Source organism: Moschus berezovskii, chromosome 3 (genome assembly GCF_049115385.1).
Source record: "Moschus berezovskii isolate FMDL1 chromosome 3, NW_MosBer_1.0, whole genome shotgun sequence".
NCBI classification, from domain to species: domain Eukaryota; kingdom Metazoa; phylum Chordata; class Mammalia; order Artiodactyla; family Moschidae; genus Moschus; species Moschus berezovskii.
The window spans coordinates 59,201,400-59,224,209 of NC_142462.1; the positions used below are offsets into that span (position 1 = coordinate 59,201,400).

Genomic DNA, 22,810 nt, shown 5'->3' on the forward strand with positions numbered 1-22,810 from the left:
AGACCCCCGCTCCCCGAAAAGTATTGGCAGCACTGGCCACAAGGTCAGGTCTGCCCAGCCCTTCACGCTGGCGTTTTCCTCTCGCGAGGGTTTTATGACTGGCAGAACGGGGTCGGGGGTCGCTGCGCGCGCTCGCGCGCCTGCGCTGGAGGGTCCAAGGCCCCAGCGCGGGCGCGTCGCGCCTGCCCGCACAGCCTTTCCCGCGCAGGCCTACGCACTCCTCAGTGCGCAGACGCAGATGGAGCCGGTGGGCAGGCATCCCGGCAGTGCCGTGCGGAGAGGGCCGGCTGGTATGGCGGCGGGCCCCCTACGCGGTCTAGCAGTGGCCGGTGGAGGCGAGAGTAGCGAGAGTGACGATGACGGCTGGGAGATTGGGTATCTCGACCGGAAAGCTCAGGTAGCAAAGGAGGCCTTGTCTTGGCCACACCTGGATCGGCCTTCCCTGGCCATGAAACCTCTTACTTCCTTGCCTGTGTTTCCCTAAATTTTTTTTCCACCGTGAATACAGGCTTTTGGACTCCAGACAAACTCGCAGTTTCCCTCTCATTTCCCTACTGTGTTTTCCATCAAATACGCCTTTTTAGGTTGTCAATATGGCTCTTCTGGGTTTGAACCCCTCATTACCTATTCCCTTTAAAGATCCCTTTTTAGTTATGAATTAGAGACAAATTTTGTATTTTGCCTCCACCCTCCCGCCCCTAAAATGATGTACCTAAAACCAATCATTATTGTTTCCCAATGCAGTGGGAATGAAAATATGTATAACAAGAATTTTTTTAATTTTCTGCGTTCTTAGAAATTAAAACGACCGTTACCTGTTGAAGAAAGGCAGGAAACATTTAAGAAGGCTTTGACCACAGGCAATATTTCATTGGTCGAGGAGCTCCTAGATTCTGGTGAGAGTCAAGGGATGGTTTCAAACTTCGCACAGTTGTTTCAGTTCACAGGCATTCCGTGTTTTAAAAGATTTGAGTTGGTTTTATAATGGAAGCACAGTGAATGTTAGTCATATCAAGTGCCCTGCATATCTTTTGACTCAGTTCTCTCTGCCTTATTTTTCCCTCTGATACAAATTTGGAATGCTACTTCTGATTACCTTCCGTCAGTTCTTCCACTTCCTTTGAAAGGTCTATTCTGACTAATCGTACCCCGCTTTAATAATCTTGACTCACTTTTCTCAAGGTTATCTGTCTATAATTTTGATTGTCTGTTTCTCAAGAGTTGTTCCCAGTTATGTACATTTTAGTTAAAGTCTTTGCCTGTGTTGGTTATGTCAGTGTGTGAATGAGAACAAAGTAGCAATCTATCTGGATACCTTTTCCCGCCTATCACCTGTTCAGTGTGCTTCTTTGGGAAACTCATTTTAACTTCCAGAGCATCTGTTTCTCTATAAAAACATCATAATTATGTCTTGGGTCCCATGACGTTTTCCTGTTTGCTAAGTATTTTTTTTTAATTACCTTGACATGGAAGTGTGAATTGTTGATATTGACTGAAATTAATCAAAGGAGTAATAAGCATCCACTGTCTGCTTGTAAATACAAACATTCCCACACAAAATTGTATATAGCAAAATGTTTTTCTTCTATGCTAGAGATGCATGGTTTAATGGAAAGTGAATCATTTGGGAAACTGTAGAGTTCTAGGTTTGATTACTAGCCTGCCACTTGGCTCTGTAATCTTGACCAAGTTAGGAAACCTTCTAAGCTTCAGTGTCCCCATTTTCAAAAGCAAGATGCATTGTATCAAAGGGTTTTTATTTTTTGGTGGGGTAGGGGGGAGGAGAGATTAAAATGAGAGAATATATACAAGTCTTAGAATATACAGGCATTATATAAATATTAACTGTTGTAACAAGTAAGGATTGTGTGACTATGGACAATGGAACTTGAGTTCATAGGTAAAGAAATAAAATTTGAATGACTGAAAGAGGTCTAATGCTAGGATATGAACATATGCAGGAGTATGCATAATGTTGGATGGGATGGAATAGGCAGAGATTTCTTTTAGAAAAGAGAGCTTGTCTTGGGTGTAGTGAGACTAGATACAGTGAAGTGATGGAGTCTCTGGAAAGGACTTGAAAAGAGCCTTCTGGTAAAGTATTTTGTCAACCTTTTAAAATTTGTCTTTAATGACAAAAAATTTTAAGTTCCTTCTAAAAAACCAATAACAAATGGGTATAAGTAGAAAAACACCTTTGTCCCCACTTTCACCCCCACTATCCCTGAAGTCTCACTTTAATGTGTAACTCCTGTTTTAGTATCTCCTGATTTCCTCCCAGAGGTCATCATTTAAAACTTTAAAAAACATTTTTAATTTTTTGCCAAAGTCATACATATTTCTGTACTAGTTGGAAATCTTAATAAAAAAAATGAAAGCTCTTTTTGAGTCAGCCATTTTTAGTAGTCCAAAGACACCTCTGGTTTTTGCTTTTCTGCTATACACTAACATTTTCAGTTCTCTTTAAATTATTAAGTATTTTGGACACTCAAAAATGTATGGAGACTTACCTTTTTCCTCCTGGAGATTAGCATTCACCTATAGTTGGTATTTTTTATTCCTATGCATGTCTTTATACTTTTACCATTTGTGTATATATCCACAAACAATATAGTGTTATTTTGAATGGTTTTTTTTTGAGCTATATAAAAATATCTTGTATCGATTCTTTTAAACTTATCTTTTTGCATTTATGCTTAGAACATCGTGTGTTTAATTTGCTTTTTTGAGTTTAGAGGTGATGATTATTAAGAATTTTTATATTAAAATGCCACAGTTTGAGCAGTAATGTCAACAAGGAAAGAATAAAGAGAAAACAACATGGTCTTTTCTCTGATCTTATTCATATGCTTTCAGTTGCAGCAGTTTAAAGAGAAAAATTTGTTAGAGAAGACAAGTTGGGACAGCAGTATATTGTTTATAGAATACTTAGACAGTTTCCTGATGTTTTCTCCAAGGAATTATCATGTACCTTATATCAATTAAAGTTAGACAACTGGGAATTTGACAAATAATCTTTCAGCACCTTAGTGTTCCTACAGAAAAATACTGAGTCTTCACAGAAATAAAGTGAGTCCTCCCTAACAAGTGTGCTTTCCTTCAGTGATGTGACCTTTTGCAGATGAAACACTTTATAGCAAGACTATAAAACCTGTCAAATATAAGGTATTAAGGGAAGGCTGTATTCAGTGGTTTTTCATATGCAAGTTTACCTTCTTTGAAATAGAAGGATGTTCTATTTTCTTTCTTTTCTTAAAATTAGCAGATACGTCTTAGGTTCAAGAGAGAGTTCACTATTTAAATATTGATCTCTTCATATAGCAAAGGCTTTACATAAATTTAATGGGTTATGTTCACTGCCTCATTTTAACTTTGTCTTTGTGTCATATCTTCTATGCTCCTCCCCAGTCTTAGATCCAAACCTAGATTAGTTCACCAATTTTTTATGTGACTAAACCGATCAGTGCTATTGGGGAAAATTAGATGACTTCACGGATTTGTACCATTAATGATTGATTTGAGGGTTTTAAGGGCAACTGGCTCTCTCTCATCCTTTCTCAACAGTAATCATCCATCTCTTCCTGTCTCACTCTGGATGGTGCCTCTATAAAACTTTATCCTACTTCTCAGGCCTGATACCTCATCTGTGCTTCTTACTCTAGCTCATTGTTTCATTCATTTGTCCAAAGCAAACTTGATAGTTATTTTCTTTTTTTATGTCATTGTTTATTTTTAATAAACAGTATTCCTGATGCAATTTTAATACTTCATTAAGGCATTAACTGTCATATTATGACTATATCCAAGGATTTAATGTGTTTTTAATTAATTTATTTTTTTAATTGAAGATAATTGCATAGAATTATAGAATTTTGTTGTTTTTTGTCAAACCTCAACATGAATCAGCCATAGGTATACATATATCCTTTCCCTTTTGAACCCCCCCTCCCATCTCTTTTCACCCCACCCCTCTAGGTTGACACAGAGTCCCTGTTTGAGTCTCCTGAGCCATTCACCTAATTCTCGTTAGCTATCTATTTTGCATATGGTAATATAAGTGTCCATGTTACTGTTTTCATACATCTCACCCTCTCCTTCCCTCTCCCCATGCCCATAAGTCTATCCTCTATGACTGTTTCTCCATTGGTACCCTGTAAATAAATTCTTCAGTACCATTTTTCTAGATTCTGTATATATGTGTTAGAATATGATATTTATCTCTTTCTGACTTACTTCACTCTGTATAATAGGTTCTAGGTTCATCCACTTCATTAGAAGTGACTCAAATGTGTTCCTTTTAATGGCTGAGTAAAATAGAGGAAAACAACAGAATAGGAAAAACAAGAGATCTTTTCAAGAAAATTAAAGATATCAAGGGAACACTTCATGCAAAGATGGGCTCGATAAAGGACAGAAATGGTATGGACCTAACAGAAGCAGAAGATATTAAGAAGAGGTGGCAAGAATACACAAAAGAACTTTACAAAAAAGATCTTCACAACAAAGATAATCACGATAACATGGTCACTCACCTGGAGCCAAACATCTTGGAATGTGAAGTCAAGTGAGCCTTAGAGAGCATCACTACGAACAAAGCTAGTGGAGGTGATGGAATTCCAATTGAGTTATTTCAAATCCTGAAAGATGATGCTGTGAAAGTGCTGACCTCAATATGCCAGCAAATTGGAAAACTCAGCAGTGGCCACAGGACTGGAAAAAGGTCAGTCTTCATTCCAATCCCAAAGAAAGGCAATGCCAAAGAATGCTCAAACTACCGCACAACTGCACTCATCTCACACGCTAGTAAAGTCATGCTCAACATTCTCCAAGCCAGGCTTCAGCAATATGTGAACCATGAACTTCCAGATGTTTCAAGCAGGTTTTAGAAAAGGCAGAGGAACCAGAGATCAAATTGCCAACATCTGCTGGATCATGGAGAAAGCAAGAGAGTTCCAGAAAAACATCTATTTCTGCTTCATTGACTATGCCAAAGCCTTTGACTGTGTGGATCACAATAGACTGTGGAACATTCTGAAAGAGATGGGAATACCAGACTACCTGACCTGCCTCTTGAGAAACCTGTATGCAGGTCAGGAAGCAACAGTTAGAACTGGTCATGGAACAACAGACTGGTTCCAGATAGGAAAAGGAGTATGTCAAGGTTGTATATTGCCACCCTGCTTGTTTAACTTATATGCAGATTACATCATGAGGAACGCTGGGCTGGAAGAAACAGAAGCTGGAATCAAGATTGCCAGGAGAAATATCAGTAACCTCAGATATGCAGATGACACCACCCTTATGGCAGAAAGGAAAGAGGAACTCAAAAGCCTCTTGATGAAAGTGAAAGAGGAGAGTGAAAAGTTTGGCTTGAAGCTCAACATTCAGAAAACGAAGATCATGGCATCTGGTCCCATCACTTCATGGGAAATAGATGGAGAAACAGTGGAAACAGTGTCAGACTTTATTTTTTTGGGCTCCAGAATCACTGCAGATGCTGATTGCAGCCATGAAATTAAAAGATGCTTACTCCTTGGAAGGAAAGTCATGACCAACCTAGATAGCATATTAAAAAGCAGAGACATTACTTTGCCAACCAAGGTCCGTCTAGTCAAGGCTACGGTTTTTCCTGTGGTCATGTTTGGACATGAGAGTGGGACTGTGAAGAAAACTGAGCGCCGAAGAATTGATGCTTTTGAACTGTGGTGCTGGAGAAGACTCTTGAGAGTCCCTTGGACTGCAAGGAGATCCAACCAGTCCATTCTAAAGGAGATCAATCCTGGGTGTTCATTGGAAGGACTGATGCTAAAGCTGAAACTCCAATACTTTGGCCACTTCATGCGAAGAGTTGACTCACTGGAAAAGACTCTGATGCTGGGAGGGATTGGGGGTGGGAGGAGACGGGGATGACAGAGAATGAGATGGCTGGATGGCATCACTGACTTGATGGACATGAGTTTGAAGTGAACTCCGGGATTTGGTGATGGACAGGGAGGCCTGGCGTGCTGTGATTCATGGGGTTGCAAAGAGTTGGACACGACGAGTGACTGAACTGAAATGAAGTGTTGGTAGAATTCTCTTGTGACGCCAGATGGTCCTGGGCTTTTGATTTTTGGAAGATTTTTTATCACACTTCAATTTCAGTGCTTGTAATTGGGTGTTCATAATTTCTATTTCTTCTGGTTCAGCCTTGGAAGATTGAAGTTTTCTAAGAATCTGTCCATTTCTTTCAGGTTATGCATTTTATTGCATTATACTTGTTCATAATACCCTCTTATAATCCTTTGTACATCTGCATTGTCTGTTGTAACCTCTCCTTTTTCATTTCTAATTTTGTTTATTTGACTCTTCTTTCTTTTTTTCATGATTAGTCTGGCTAAGGGTTTGTCAATTTGGTTTATCTTCTCAACCAGCTTTTAGTTTTATTAATCTTTACTATTGTTTCTTTCATTTCTTTTTCATTTATTTCTTCTCAGATCTTTACGATTTATTTCTTTCTACTCATTTTGAGGGTTTTTTTTTGTTCTTCTTTTTCCAGTTGTTTTAGGAGCAAAGTTAGGTTGTCTTTTTGATGTTAATTTTGTTTCTTGAGGTAGGATTGTATTACTATAAACTTCTTTCTTAGAACTACTTTTGCTGCATCCCATAGGTTTTGAGTTGTCGTGTTTTCATTGTTATTTGTTTCTAGAAATTTTTTTATTTCCCTTTTGATTTCTTCAGTAACCTGTTGGTTGTTTAGAAATGTGTTGTTTAACCTCTGTGTGTTTGTGTTTCTTACAATTTTTTCTTGTAATTAATATCTAGTGTCATAGCGTTGTGGTTGGAGATGATGCTTGATATGATTTCAGTTTTCATAAATTTACTGAGGTTTGATTTGTGACCCAAGATGTGGTCTATCCTGGAGAATGTTCCATGTGCACTTGAGAAGAAGGTGTATTCTTCTGCTTTTGGATAGAATGTTCTGAGATATCAAATGAGATCCAGCTCATCTAATGTATCATTTAAGACTTGCATTTCCTTATTAATTTTCTGTTTTGATTATCTGTCCATTGGTGTGAGTGGGGTGTTAAAGTCTCCTACTATTATTGTGTTCCTGTCAGTTTCTCCTTTTATGTCTGTTAGTGTTTGTCTTATGTATTGAGGTGCTCCTATGATGGGTGCATCCAGTCCAGTTCAGTCACTCAGTCGTATCCGACTCTTTGCGACCCCATGAATCACAGCACGCCAGGTGCATAGGTACTTACAATTGTTATGTCTTCCTCTTGGATCGATCCCTTGATCATTAGGCAATGTCCTCCCTTATGTCTTGTAATATTCTTTATTTTAAGATCTGTTTTTTCTGATATGAGGATTGCTACTCCAGCTTGCTTTTGCTTCCCATTTGCATGGAATATATTTTTCTGTTCTCTCACTTTCATTCTATTGGTGTCTTGAGGTCTGAAGTGGGTTTCTTGTAGACAGCATATATATGAGTCTTGTTTTTGTATCCATTCAGCCAGTCTCTTGTCTTTTGGTTGGAGCATTTAATCCATTTACATTTAAAGTAATTATTGATAGTATGTTCCTATTGCCATTTTCTATAATTGTTTGGGGTTGGTTGATTTTGTAGATCTTTTTCCTCTCTTGTTTTTCTTGACTATATAAGTCCCTTTAACATGGGAAATAGATGGAAAAACAGTGGAAACAGTGTCAGACTTTATTTTTTTGGGCTCCAAAATCACTGCAGATGCTGATTGCAGCCGTGAAATTAAAAGACGCTTACTCCTTGGAAGGAAAGTTATGACCAACCTTGATAATATATTAAAAAGCAGAGACATTACTTTGCCAACAAAGGTCCGTCTAGTCAAGGCTATGGTCTTTCCCGTGGTCATGTATGGATGTGAGAGTTGGACTGTGAAGAAAGCTGATCGCCGAAGAATTGATGCTTTTGAACTGTGGTGCTGGAGAAGACTCTTGAGAGCCCCTTGGACTGCAAGGAGATCCAACCAGTCCATTCTAAGGGAGATTGACCCTGGGTGTTCATTGGAAGGACTGACGCTAAAGCTGAAACTGTAATACTTTGGCCACCTCATGCAAAGAGTTGACTCACTGGAAAAGACTCTGATGCTGGGAAAGGTTGGGGGCGGGAGGAGAAGGGGACGACCGAGAATGAGATGGCTGGATGGTATCACCAACTCTGTGGACAAGAGTTTGAGTGAACTCAGGGAGTTGGTGATGGATAGGGAGGCCTGGCGTGCTGTGATTCATGGGGTCGCGGAGAGTCGGACACGACTGAGCGACTGAACTGAACTGAACTGAACTGAACATTTGTTGTAAAACTGGTTTGATGGTACTGAATTCTCTTAAGTTTTGTTTGTCTGAAAAGCTTTTTATTTCTCAATTAATTTTTAATGAGATCCTTGCTGGGTACAGTTATCTTGGTTATAGATTTTTCCCTCTCAGTACTTAAAATGTATCCTGCCATTCTCTTCTGGCCTACAGAGTTTCTGCTGAAAGATCAGCTGTTAAATGTATGGGGTTTCCCTTGTATGTTACTTTTTGCTTTTCCCTTGCTGCTTTTAATATTCTTTCTTTGTATTTAGTCTCTGTTAATTTGATTAGTATGTGACTTGGTGTGTTTCTCCTTGGGTTTATCCTGTATGGGACTTTGTGCCTCTTGAACTTGATTATTTCCTTTTCCATGTTGGGGAAATTTTCAACTATAATCTCTTCAAAAATTTTCTCATACCCTTTCTTTTTCTCTTCTTCTGGGGCCCCCATAATTCAAATGTTGGTGAATTTGATATTGTCCCATAGGTCTCTGAACCTATCCTCACTTCTTTTCATTGTTTTTACTTTATTCTGCTCTTCAGAAGTTATTTCTACCATTTTATCTTCCAGCTCACTGATTCGTTCTTCTGCTTCAGGTATTCTAGTCATTCCTTTTAGAGTACTTTTAATTTCAATAATTGTGGTGTTTGTCTCTGTATGTTTATTCCTTAATTCTTCTGGGTCTTTGTTAATTGATTCTTGCATTTTCTCCGTTATGTTTTCAAGATTTTTGATCATCTTTACTGTCATTATTCTGAATTCTTTTTCAGATAGTTTGCCTATTTTCTTCATTTATTTGGACTTAATGTGTTTCTAGTTTGTTCCTTCTTTTGTGTAGTATTTCTCTGTCTTTTCATTATTTTTTTTTAACTTATTGTGTTTGAGGTCTCCTTTTCCCAGGCTTCAAGACTGAATTCTTCTTCCTTTTGGTTTCTGCCCTTCTAAGGTCAGTCCAGTGGTTTGTGTAAGCTTGTATAGGATGAGATTTGTGCTGAGTTTTTTTGTTTATTTGTTTGTTTATCCTCTGATGGCCATGGCTGAATTAGGTGGTAATCCTGTTTGCTGATGATTGGGTTTGTATTTTTGTTTTGTTTTGTTTGTTGTTCCGATGAAGTGTCTTACACAGGGTGGTTGGGTGATGCCAGCTGTTGTATTCAAATGGTTTCTTTCCTTTATGTGAAAAGTGAAGTCGCTCAGTCATGTCTGACTCTTTGCGACCCCACGGACTGTAGCCCACCAGGATCCTCCATCCATGGGATTCTCCAGGCAAGAGTACTGGAGTGGGTTGCCATTTCCTTCTCCAGGGGATCTTCCCGACCCAGGGATCGAACCTGGGTCTCCCACATTGTAGGCAGACACTTTACCATCTGAGCCACCAGGGAAATCCTTTATGTGAGTTCTAACTATTTGATACTCCATAGAGTTAGTTCTCTGGTAGTCTAGGGTCTTGGAGTCAGTGCTCCTACTCCAAAGACTCAGGGCTTGATCTGTGAAAAGTTCTGCTTCATGGTTTAAATTCTGTTCTTAGGTCTTCTCAAGAGTCTTTCCACCTCTTAGCTCTGCTTCTCTCTGTGTTGTTTCCACTTATGATAGGTTCTCCAGTTAGATGGACAGAAGGCTTCTTATAGTACTAGACTCATGTTCCATCCTCTCAGCAATTCCAGCTGAAAAAACGTACCCCTTCCTCAAAAGTTTTAAGCAAAGAATCTGATATTTTCTATTTATTCTTTTTTAACACTCCTCTTCCTCAAAGTAATTTTACATTCCACTAACAGTGGAAACAGTGTCAGACTTTATTTTTGGGGGCTCCAAAATCACTGCGGATGCTGACTGCAACCATGAAATTAAAAGACACTTACTCCTTGGAAGGAAAGTTATGACCAACCTCGATAGCATATTAAAAAACAGAGACATTACTTTGCCAACAAAAGTCCGTCTAGTCAAGGCTATGGTTTTTCCCGTGGTTATGTATGGATGTGAGAGTTGGACTGTGAAGAAAGCTGAGCGCCGAAGAATTGATGCTTTTGAACTGTGGTGCTGGAGAAGACTCTTGAGAGTCCCTTGGACTGCAAGGAGATCCAACCAGTCCATTCTAAAGGAGATCAATCCTGGGTGTTCATTGGAAGGACTGATGCTAAAGCTGAAACTCCAATACTTTGGCCACTTCATGCGACGAGTTGACTCACTGGAAAAGACTGATGCTGGGAAGGATTGGGGACGGGAGGAGAAGGGGACGACAGAGAATGAGATGGCTGGATGGCATCACGGACTCGATGGACATGAGTTTGAGTGAACTCCAGGAGTTGGTGATGGACAGGGAGGCCTGGTGTGCTGTGATTCATGGGGTCGCAAAGAGTCAGACACGACTGAGCGACTGAACTGAACTGAACCCTGCCTTTGAACTATCCTTTTGTATTCCTTCTCTTTCTCAACTGCCCTTGCTCTGACTTTTGCTTGGACTTGTAGCCTCATTACCAGGTCTCCCTTCTTCCTATCCCACTCTCAGCAGTGGTACCTAAATTGTCTTCTTATAATACAATTGTAATAGTGTAAATCTCTGGATCACAAAGTGCAGTCTACATTTCTTAACAGAGCTTTCATAATCAAACCCTAACCTACCTTTTTAGCCTCATGTTTGGCCAGTAACCCATGGTTAAATTTTGCATTCAGAAGGAAGTTAGAAGAGTTTTAACAAGGAGTATTTTTGATATTTGCCACCATAGAGACGTGTGATAATATTCTAACTAAAAAGACATTTTACATCTGTGAAACTTCCAAACTGCCCTAGAAAGGAAAAGGTAGCATGTAAAAACCTGTCCTAATATAGATAACATATTGTATAAAAAAAGATTCCCTGGTAGCTCAGTGGTAAAGAATCCACCCACTAATGCAGGAGATGTGAGAGACTTGGGTTCAGTCTCTGGGTCAGGAAGATCCCTTGCAGAAGGAAATGGCAACCCACTCTATATTCTTTCCTGGAAAATCCCATGGACAGAGGAGCCTGGCAGGCTACAGTCTGCGGGGTTGCAAAGAGTCAGAAACCACTGAACAGCTGAACAACAGATATATGAAAAGTATATTTGACAGATCCAGTTTCTTGAAATATAGTGACATGGAAGTGAACTATAGTAAAAGTAAAGTTAGCTATTTTATTATAGTTCACATATAATTATTTTCTATATTTCTTAAGCCGTTATTACCAAGAAATTCCCTTCCATTGTGAAGTACATGGTGTATGTCACTGTGTGCAGTACTTTTAACATATTAATGTGACATGGATTTGTTTGTTTGTTTTGGTGAAGGAGGCTTTTAAAAGCTTGTTTTTGTATTTATAGGCATCAGCGTAGATACCAGCTTTCAGTATGGGTGGACTTCCCTTATGTATGCTGCTAGTGTTTCCAATGTAGAGCTGGTTCGGGTCCTTCTGGACAGAGGTGCTAATGCAAGCTTTGATAAGGGTAAGATGTTTTAAATAATTAAAATATGTGAACATTTACTTTGTATACTTCTCTGTTTAGAAACCAAATTGTATTCTCTTTGGGGTAGTGATATATACTTTTTCCATGCTCTATTTTCATATATTCGCTTCAAAATAAAAACTTGGCTCTTAAAAAATCATAATAAGGGTAAAATGTTTGAGGTAACTGATTATTTTTACTATGATTTTCTTGATCCCCAAGCAACTATTATTCAAAGTGAAAAAAACTTAAAGGAGTTTTTAAAAAATATCTTCCTGTTAGTTACATAAACAGAAAACCAAATTAGAAACCACAGATGTTTTGAAATACCTTCTTTTGAAAGAGGTAGATTCCATTTATATTATCACTATAACTGGTTGTGTTATTAATATGTACCTTTAAAATCTGTGTTAGAGAGTTTTGTTTATTTTTACAGTAAAACACAGTGAAAGAAAACATTGAAAAACTGATAACTTGGTGGAATTGCTTAGTAGAATAGCTTAGTGGAATTGCTTGAAAATCAGTCTATTGAATTTACAACTCAATTCTGAATTATATCACTTAAAAATTGTTTCAAAGATAATTATTGAATCCATTTCTTTTTTTGTTATTAAATAATTTCTACTCATTATTGCTCTGAATAAGAGTGTGTATACAAATCCTATTTATTATATTGAATAACTATTTGTACGTGTTTATAATAGACTTACTTTTTAATTCAGATACAGTTTTCATGTGAGAATTTTCATATTAACTTTGTACTGCATTTGATATTTGTAAGATCATTTCTATTCTGTTTTCTCATTTATATATTTTATATAATTTCATGTCTTAGCAATAGTTTTATGTTTAGTCTGTTGCTGTGGTAGGTTTTTCTTTTTATTGTATCATTTAAAATATCACTTAATGAAAGCTATAATTAAATTTTTGAAAGTGTAAAATGTTCTGCCCAAAAAATTGATCAGTAGTTTTCTTTCTTTGCTTTTTGTTAACAGAGAATACCTTACAGTCATAAAACATATTTTACCCAGCATGTCCACATAAATTATTTTATGTATCTCTCAGGCCCACTCAGGTAGAGGGCAGACATTAGCTTCTCAAATGTAGGTTAAATCTACTAAGAAACTAAGATATCACTGGAGTCATAGTTTATCAGTGACAGAACTGGGACCAGAATCTAGATTTCTATATTTGGTCAATAATGAACCACAAATATAAATCATGGCTGGCATGATTAGTTTAAGTTCCCCAGTTCTTACTTGAGAATTATTTTTTGTTTTTGTCTTTTAATTAACCCTGATCTTCACTGATGGCATAGGAGCCAAGGGAAGAAGAGTTTTAGGAAATGGGATGATCTGAGAGAGATCAAGTAGGCAAGGACTAAAAAGAAACCAATAGGTATAGCAATTAGGACATCTTCAGTAGGAGGGTTTGGGCGTAAGCCAGATCTCAGTGAATTGTTAAATGAGTGAGAAGCAAAGAAGTGAAATCAGAGAATATCAATCATTGTTTTTTATCCATGTGTTGAAGGCAAATTTTAATCAACCAAAAACTGTTCAGTTCCAGGCAGTAAATCTGCAGAGCCCATTCTCTGAACCACTTTCCTGTCCTCTTGAAGAAATGAGAATAGGGAAAGGAAATTAGTAAATGAGTTGTATATATACTTTGGAAATTGTTCATCCCTCATCTGATTTTTAGGTGAAGGAATACAAAATTACCTGTTAAGAACAAGAGATTTGGGAATAAGTTACAGAAGTTTAAGAATGCAATAAATATTTAGAATGTTTTGAATGATAAAAGAAGTCAGCTAGTTACAATTTCTGATGTGTGTGGGGTTTTCCTCACTTTTCCTTTTATTATAGATAAGCAAACTGTTTTGATTACTGCATGTTCTGCTCGTGGCTCAGAGGAAAAGATCTTGAAGTGTATAGAGCTACTACTTTCAAGAAATGCTGATCCAAATGTTGCTTGTAGGTAAGAATCTTACTGTTTGTTCAAAAATGATGAAGGTGTACTTTTCTTTGATTATTAGTCTTTTCTTTGTTAAACATTTGGCAGCATGAGTTTTTAAAAATCATAACCAGTGTGTGTTTACTTGGCCATATAACTGATGAATGAAAATAGGTCATAAGGTCATGATTCCAATTGTATAAGTGTATCAAAGGACAGGTATATCATCAAAAGTAGTCATAAATTAATTTTAGAAGACTGTCCTAAGAAGTTGATGTGAGAGGAAGAAAGACAATTATTAACCATATCACTTTCCTTTGAATTACACACTCAAAAGAATATGATAATTGAGCTATAATAGTAGAGCCTCTTAGCATTCTCTCTATAAACACTTATCAACAGAAGTCTGTTTCAGTGTGTAAAGTAGCATGGAAGCCCTTCTGTATTCTGTGGATATAATGAAAATGACAGAGTCTCGGTCTGTATATAATATGAAAAAAAGAAAAATAGAATTTTACCTGTATTACAGACAGGAAGATAATTCTAGACCTTAAAATGGAAGTGATTCACTAGTCAAATGTACCACTTGGTTCTATTTGCACTGAAGGTGAAGAGAAGAATAAACATTAAGACAAAACTATTGAGTTTCCTTTGTTGTTCACTCAGTCCTGTTGGTTTGCAGCCCCATGAACTGCAGCATGCCAGGCTTCCGTATCTTTCACCATCTCCTGGAGTTTGCTCAGACTCATATCCATTGAGCCAGTGATGCTATCCAAGAATCGTATCCTCTGTTTCGCCCTTCTCCTCCTGCCTTCAGTCATTCCCAGTATCAGAGTCAGCTCTGCACATCAGGTGGTCAAAGTATTGGAGCTTCAGCTTCAGCCTCAGTCATTCCAATGAATAGTCAGGGTTGATTTCCTTTAGGATTGACTGGTTTAATCTCCTTGCAGTTCAAGGGACTGTCAAGTCTGCCCTAGCACCACAGTTCGAAGGCATCAATTCTTCAGTGCTCAGCCTTCTTTATTGTCCAGCTCTCACATCCATACATGACTACTAGAAAAACCATAGCTTTGACTATACGGACCTTTGTCAGGAAGTAATGTCTCTGCTTTTTAATATGCTATGTAGGTTTGTCATTGCTTTTCTTCCAAGGATCAAGCAAGTTTTTAATTTCATGACTAGTCACCGTTAACAGTGATTTTGCGGCCCAAGAAAATAAAGTCAGCCTCTGTTCCCACTGTTTCTCCATCTGTTTGCCATGAAGTGATGGGACCAGGTGCCATAATCTTAGTTTTCTGAATGTTGAGTTTTAAGCCAGCTTTTTCACTCTCCTCTCTCACCTTCATCAAGAGACTCTTTAGTTCCTCTTCACTTTCTGCCATAAGGGTGGTGTCATCTGCATATCTGAGGTGATTGATATTTCTCCCGGCATTCTTGATTCCAGCTGGTATTTCATCCAGCCTGGCATTTCACATAATATATTCTGCATATAAGTTAAATAAAGCAGGGTGACAATATACAGCCTTGATGTACTCCGTTCCCAATTTGGAACCAGTCTGTTGTTCCATGTCCGGTTCTAACTGTTGCTTCTTGACCTGCATACAGATTTCTCAGGAGGCAGGTCAGGTGGTCTGGTATTCTCACTTCTATAAGACTCCTCCAGTTTTTTGTGATCTACACAGTCAAAGGCTTTAGCATTTTCAATGAAGCAGAGTAGATGCTTTTCTGGAATTCTCTAGCTTTTTCTGTGATCCAGCAGATGTTTGTAATTTGATCTCTGGTTCCTCTGTCCTTTCTAAATCCAGCTTGTATATTGGGAAGTTCTTCATTTACATACTGTTGAAGCCTAGCTTGAAGGATTTTGAGTATTACTTTGCTAGCATTTGAAATGAGCTCAGTTGTACAATAGTTTGAACATTCTTTGGCATTGCCCTTCTTTGGGACTGGAATTAAAACCGACCTTTTCCAGTCCTGTGACCATGGCAGCGTTTTCCAAATTTGCTGGCATATTGAGTGGAGCACTTTAACAGCATCATCTTTTATAATTTGAAACAGCTCAGCTAGAATTCCATCACCTCCACTCTCTTTGTTCATAGTGATGTTTCCTAAGGCCCACATGACTTCACACTCCAGGATGTCTGGCTCTAGGTGAGTGATAACCACGCTACCATCATGGTTATCCAGGTCATTAAGATCTTTTTTGTGTAGTTCTGTCTATTCTTGTCACCTCTTAATATCTTTTGCTTCTGTTAGGTCCTTAGTGTTTCTTTCCTTTACTGTGTCCATCTTTACATGAAATATTCCCTTTGTATCTCGAATTTTCTTGAAGAGATCTCTAGTCTTTCCCATTCTATTGTTTTCCTCTATTTCTTTGCATTGTTCACTTAAAAGGGTTTCTTATCTCTCCTTGCTGTTGCCTGGAACTCTGCAATCAGATTGGTATATCTTTTCTTTTCTCCTTTGCTTTTAGCTTCTCCTCTTTTCTCAGCTATTTGTAAGGCCTCCTCAGACAACCATTTTGTCTTTTTGTATTTATTTTTCTTGGGGATGATTTTGACCACTGCCTCCTGTACAATGCCACGAACCTCTGTCCATAGTTCTTCAGGCACTCTGTCTATCATATCTAATTCCTTGAATCTATTTATTACTTCTACTGTATAATCATAAGGGATTTGATTTAGGTCATACCTGAATGCTGTAGTGGTTTTCCCTACTTTCTTCAATTTAAGTCTGAATTTTGCAATAAAAAGTTCATGATCTGAGCCACAGTCAGCTCCCAGTCTTGTTTTTGCTGACTGCATAGAGCTTCTCCATTTTCAGCTACAAGGAATATAATCAGTCTGATTTTTGTATTGACAACTGGTGATGTCCACATGTACAGTCATCTCTTGTGATGTTGGAAGAGGGTATTTGCTATGACCAGGGGGTTCTCTTGCTAAAACTCTGTTAGGCTTTTCCCTGCTTCATTTTGTACTCAAGGCCAAACTTGCCTTGTTTCTCTAGGTATCTCTTGACATCCTGCTTTTGCATTCCAGATGATGAAAAGGACATCTTCTTTTTTGTTTTTTTTTGGTGTTAATTCTAGAAGGTCCTGTAAGTCGTCATAGGACCATTCAACTTTAGCTCTTTCAGCATTAGTGGTTGGGGCATAGACTTGAATTACTGTGATGTTGAACGGTTTGCCTTGGAAACAAACCAAGATCATTCTGTTGTTTTTGAGCTTGCCCCCATGTACTGCATTTCAAACTCTTCTGTTGACTGCGAGGGCTACTCCATTTCTTCTCTGGGATTCGTGTCCACAGTAGTAGATATAATGGTCATCTGAATTAAATTTGCCCATTCCAGTTCACTGATTCCTAAAAGGTCTGTGTTCACTCTTTCCATCTCCTGTTTGACCACTTCCAGTTTATCTTGATTCATGGACCTAACATTCCAGGTTCCTGTGTAGTGTTCTTTATAGCATCAGACTTTCGCCATCAGACACATCCACAGCTGGGCGTTGTTTCCACTTTGGCTCAATCTCTTCATTCCTTCTGAAGCTATTTCTCTGCTCTTCTCCAGTAGCATATTAGACACCTTCCAACCTGGGGAGCTCATCTTTCAATGTCATGTTTTTTTGCCTTTTTGTACTGTTCATGGGGTTCTCAAGGCAAGAAGGCTGAAGTGGTTTGTCATTGCCTTCTCCAGTGGACCACATTTTGTCAGAACTCTCCCATCATGATCCGTCCGTCTTGGGTGGCCCTAAACAACATGGCTCATAGTTTCATTGAGTTGGGCAAGGTTGTGGTCCATGTGATCATTTGGTTTGATTTTTGTGATTGTGGTTTTCATTCTCTCTGCCCTCTGATGGATGAGGATAAGAGGCTTCTGCAAGCTTCCTAATGGGAGGGACTGACTGTGGGGAAAACTGGGTCTTGTTCTGGTGGGCAGAGCTATGCTCAGTGACTCTTTAATCCAATTTTCTGCTGATGGGTGTAGGGCTGTATTCCTTCCCTGTAGTTGAGGCCAAACTATGGTAGGGGTAATGGCGATAATGGCAACCTCCTTCAAGAGGACTTTTGCCAGCATGCCAGGCCTCCTCGGACTACTGTAGTCAGTATACTGACCCTACAGTAGGCCACTGTCAACCCACACCTGTGCCAGAGACTCCTAAGCACATGCAGACAAGTCTGGCTTAGTCTTCTTGTGGGGTCACTGCTCCTTTCTCCTGAGTCTTGGTGTGAATGTGGATGAACTCTCCTGGATACGTTACACAACATTTTGTTTGTGCCCCCCAAGAGTCTGTTTCCCCAGTCCTTTGGAAGTTCTGTAATCAAATCCTGCTGACCTTCAAAGTCAGATTCCCTGGGGATACTCAGTCCCTTTGATGGATCCCCAGGTTGGGAAGTCTGTTGTGGGGTCTAGAACTTTTGCAGCAGTGTGAGAACTTTGTTCTCCAGTTTGTGAGTTGCCCATTTGGCAGCTCTCTAGTGGGGTTAATGGCGATCTCCTCCAAGAGGCTATACGCCATGCCTCCCAGGACTGCTGTTGCCACAGCCTCTGTCCGCATGGCACGCCACTGCTGATTCAGGTCTCCACAGCAGACCCTCAAACACTCACAGATGGGTCTGGCTCAGTCTCTTGTGGGGCCACTGTTCTGTTTCCGCTGCCCTGGTGCACACAGGGTTTTGCTTGTGCCCTCCAAGGGTCTCCGGCAGATATGAGGTGTGATTTTCAATGCAGTTGCATCCCTCCGGCCATCTTGTTGTGGCTTCTCCTTTGCCCTTGGTTGTGGGGTATCTTTTGTTTGGTGGGTTCCAACAGTCGCCTGTCCATGGTTGTTCAGCAGCTAGTTGCAACTTTGGTGTTCTTGCAGAAGATGAGCACTCATCCTATATATATTGATGTTATTTTAATCTTAGCCATTTGCCAAATTACTTTCTTTCACCTACTTTCTGTCATTTTGTCTTAAACTTAATTAGAGGTCTTGCTGAATGGTACTGAGGAAATTGTGTAATAAAGTTTTTTTATTGTGTGTAATTTACATAAATGTGAAAAAATTCAGATTTTCAGTGTGCAGTTGGATCAGTTCTGAAAAATGTGTGTTCATATAACTCACATCTCAGCACAGAATATTTTTGTCATCCCAGAAAGTTCTCTCATGCCCCTCCCCAGTGCTGTAGAACTTACTTCTACCACTATAAACTATTTTTTGTTATTCTAAAATGTTACATAAATATAATTATACAGAATTTTTTCACTCAGGATAATGTTTTAAAGATTCATCCAAGTTGTGTGTGTCTAAAATTTGTTACTTTTTATTGCTGAGTAGTAGTATTCCATTGTATAGAGATTCTATACTAATCAGAGTACGACGAAGTCTTCTTGGCCTAACAAAAAGACTGACCCAATCAGGCAGAAAGTTAATTCGCTTGGAAATTGAAAGAAAATACAGAATAGTGTATTTAAAAGATTGTGGGATTGTTAGAATGCTTCAATAGGCAGAATTAACAGCATATTATGGCTTGCTCTGTGCTAAGGCAGCATGAGTGCTGACAACGTAATGCCTGATTCTGTATCCCTAGTAGCTCTTGGTATTCGGTCCAAGCACCTGTAGCCATCCCTTAGCTTCTCTTCCACAGTGTTCGTCATGTCACTCCCTTCTTGAACTCGCTCCAGATTCCTGTGTCTTTTCCTCTAAAATTTCCGTAAAGTTATTAAGTCCTACTCATCCCCCACCTTTTTTTAATTTAAAAATTGTGGTAAAACATTTATAACATGAAATTTGCTGTTTTAACCATTTTTTATGTGTACAGGTTAGTGTTTGTTTTTACTAAACATTTGCCCGAGGCACCCGAACTTGGAGTCTTTTTGAGCAATGCCTGCTTTTCTGACTTGAGTTCTGAGTTAAGCTAAATAGAGATGAGCATTTTGTCCGTTCCTTAGATAGCTGTGCCTGTCTGCTTCTTTGTTCTACCTGCTGAATGCGTATTGGTGTTTGTTGTTTGATTTGGGTATGTATGCTGCACATCAGTATCACTAATTGCTCTTATATAATTTTCAACATTTTACTTCCTTAGCCATTTTGGTTCATTACTATGGTAAACATTTAATAATATTCAAATTTATTAGATAACTATTATTTAAAAGAGCAACTTTTATCTGCTTTGAAGTTTTATATTGTTCCCAAACTTTGTGTGTAGACTTTCAAATCTGCTAATACAGTTGATTTCTAGGTGTCCATGTATTTTGGCAAAATTTCATAGTTTCTTCTAATGTTTCTCTGTTTCTTCTTGAAAATGACTAATGAAAAAAACATCAATTTAATGTGGTAGGTATGTATCATTAAGGCATCTCCATCTGCCATTTCAAGCATTATTATGAAAACTTCTAAATTTGGGGTTGGTGCCTAAGTTCTGAAGAAGTCTCATCCATTGTCACTTTAGGTATTACCTGTGCCCTGTTCTTTTTTATTTTTGGATCTCTGATTGTATATCTGTTAGACCTTTCTCACTGTATCCTCAAGGCCTGTCTTTATTTTCCATCATCTTGTTTCACTGTGCAACATTCTGGATAATAGCATCTAATCTGCCTTCTAGTTCACTGAATCTCATTTCAATTCCGTCTAATTTATTGTTAAACTCCTCAATTTGGTTCATAATTTCAGTTACTTTTTTATTTCTGGAAATTCCATTTGATTCTTTTTAAAATTGACAGCATTATAAGGAAGTTAGAAGTATTATAAAGAAATTTATAACTTCTTGTTCGCTGAAAATATTTTCAAGCTCCAAATAAAACTTTAATATGGTAAACATATAGTCTAGATATAACAGTTACAGTATCTGAGATCTTTGTGGGTTTGTCTCTGTTTACAGTAGTTTCTTATGTTTCTCACTCATGACTAGGTGCTAGTCGTTAGATTTTAAAACTTGTTGGAATAATATAAGACCTAGGATAATCCATCAGAGAGGATATTTTTCTAAAGGTGCCTGGGGCACTTATCAATCTAGGACTCATGTAATCTAAGTTCAGGAGTTAAAGCTCCCTGGACTATTTTGATGATGTAACTTAAACCTAAACCTAAACACCTTGTTTATTTCTGGTTCACCCTTACCCTAAATATACTTAGAGGCCCAGCTTGATGTGTCTTGAACATGGTTTAATAAATTTTCAATTTTGTTTAGGCCCAGTGCTTTGAATTGTGTTCATCATAAAGTGTGAAGAGCCGAAGCCACAGCTCAATTTCCCATTGGGTTCTCAGTTCAGTTCAGTTCAGTCCTCAGTCGTGTCCGACTCTTTGTGAACCCATGGACTGCAGCACGCCAGGCCTCCCTGTCCATCACCAACTCCCAGAGTTTGCTCAAACTCATGTCCATTGAGTCGGTGATCCCATCCAACCATCTCATCCTCTGTCATCCCCTTCTTCTGCCTCCAATCTTTCAAAACATTAGGGTCTTTTCAGACGGTCAGCTGTTCACATCAGGTAGCCAAAGTATTGGAGTTTCACCTTCAACATCAGTCCTTCCAATGAATATTCAGGACTAATTTCCTTTAGGAAGGACTGGTTGGATCTCCTTGCAGTCCAAGGGACTCTCAAGAGTCTTCTCCAACACCACAGTTCAAAAGTGTCAATTCTTCGGCGCTCAGCTTTCTTTATAGTCCAACTCTCACATCCATTCATGACTACTGGAAAAACCATAGCTTTGAATAGATGGACTTTTGTTGGCAAAGTAATGTCTCTGCTTTTTAATATTATGTCTAGGTTGGTCATAACTTTCCTCCCAAAGAGTAAGGGTCATAATTTCATGCCTGCAGTCACCATCTGCAGTGATTTTTGAGCCCCCCAAAATAAAGTCTGTCACTGTCTCCACTGTTTCCCCATCTATTTGCCATGAAGTGATGGGACCAGATGCCATGATCTTAGTTTTCTGAATGTTGAGCTTTAAGCCAACTTTTTCACTCTCTTCTTTCACTTTCATCAAGAGGCTTTTTAGTTACTCTTCACTTTCTGCCATAAGGGTTGTGTCTGTCATCTGCATATCTGAGGTTATTGATATTTCTCTTGGCATTCTTGATTCCAGCTGGTGCTTTATCCAGCGCAGCGTTCCTCATGATGTATTCTACATAGAAGTTAAATAAGCAGGGTGACAATATACAACCTTGACGTACTCCTTTTCCTATTTGGAACCAGTCTGTTGTTCCATGTCCAGTTCTAACTGTTGCTTCCTGACCTGCCTATAGGTTTCTTAAGTGGCAGGTCAGCTGGTCTGGTATTCCCATCTCTTTCAGAATGTTCCACAGTTTATTGTGATCCACACAGTCAAAGGCTTTGGCATATTCAGTAAAGCAGAAATAGATGTTTTTCTGGAACTCTCTTGCTTTTTCAATCATCCAACATATGTTGGCAATTTGATCTCTGGTTCCTCTGCCTTTTCTAAAACCATCTTGAACATCTGGAAGTTCACGGTTCGTGTGTTGTTGAAGCCTGGCTTGGAGAATTTTGAGCATTACTTACTAGCATGTGAGAGGAATGCAATTGTGTGGTAGTTTGAGCATTCTTTGGCATTGCCTTTCTTTGGAATTGGAATGAAACCTGACCTTTTCCAGTCCTGTGGCCTCTGCTGAGTGTTCCAAATTTGCTGGAATATTGAGTGCAGCACTATCACAGCATCATCTTTTAAGATTTGAATTTGCTCAACTGGAATTCTATCACCTCCACTAGCTTTGTTCGTGGTGATGCTTCCTAAAGCCCATTTGACTTCACATTCCAAGATGTCTGGCTCTGGGTGAGTGATCACACCACTGTGATTATCTAGATTGTGAAGATCTTTTTTGTATAGTTCTTCTGTGTATTCTTGTCACCTCTTCTTAATATCTTCTGCTTCTGTTAGGTCCATACCATTTCTGGCCTTTATTGAGCCCATCTTTGCATGAAATGTTCCCTTCAGTTCAGTCGCTCAGTTGTGTCCAACTCTTTGTTGACCCCATGGACTGCAGCACACCAGGCCCGCCCTGTCATCACCAACTCCCAGAGCTTACCCAAACTCATGTCTTTTGAGTCGATGATGCCATCCAACCATCACATCCCGTCATCCCCTTCTCCTCCTACCTTC

The 22,810-nt window shown here is 38.9% G+C and overlaps 1 protein-coding gene across 1 annotated transcript in view; it reads left to right on the plus strand.

Annotated features, from left to right (window-relative positions):
* Positions 1-238: 238 nt before the first annotated feature.
* ASZ1 (ankyrin repeat, SAM and basic leucine zipper domain containing 1) overlaps positions 239-22,810 on the plus strand; it is a 71,979-nt gene continuing 49,407 nt past the window's right edge. Inside the window, exons 1-4 of the mRNA XM_055420241.2 lie at positions 239-397; positions 797-896; positions 11,646-11,768; positions 13,631-13,742. Of these exons, the coding sequence (XP_055276216.2) occupies positions 239-397; positions 797-896; positions 11,646-11,768; positions 13,631-13,742 (494 nt within the window). The remainder of the gene's footprint in view (positions 398-796; positions 897-11,645; positions 11,769-13,630; positions 13,743-22,810) is intronic.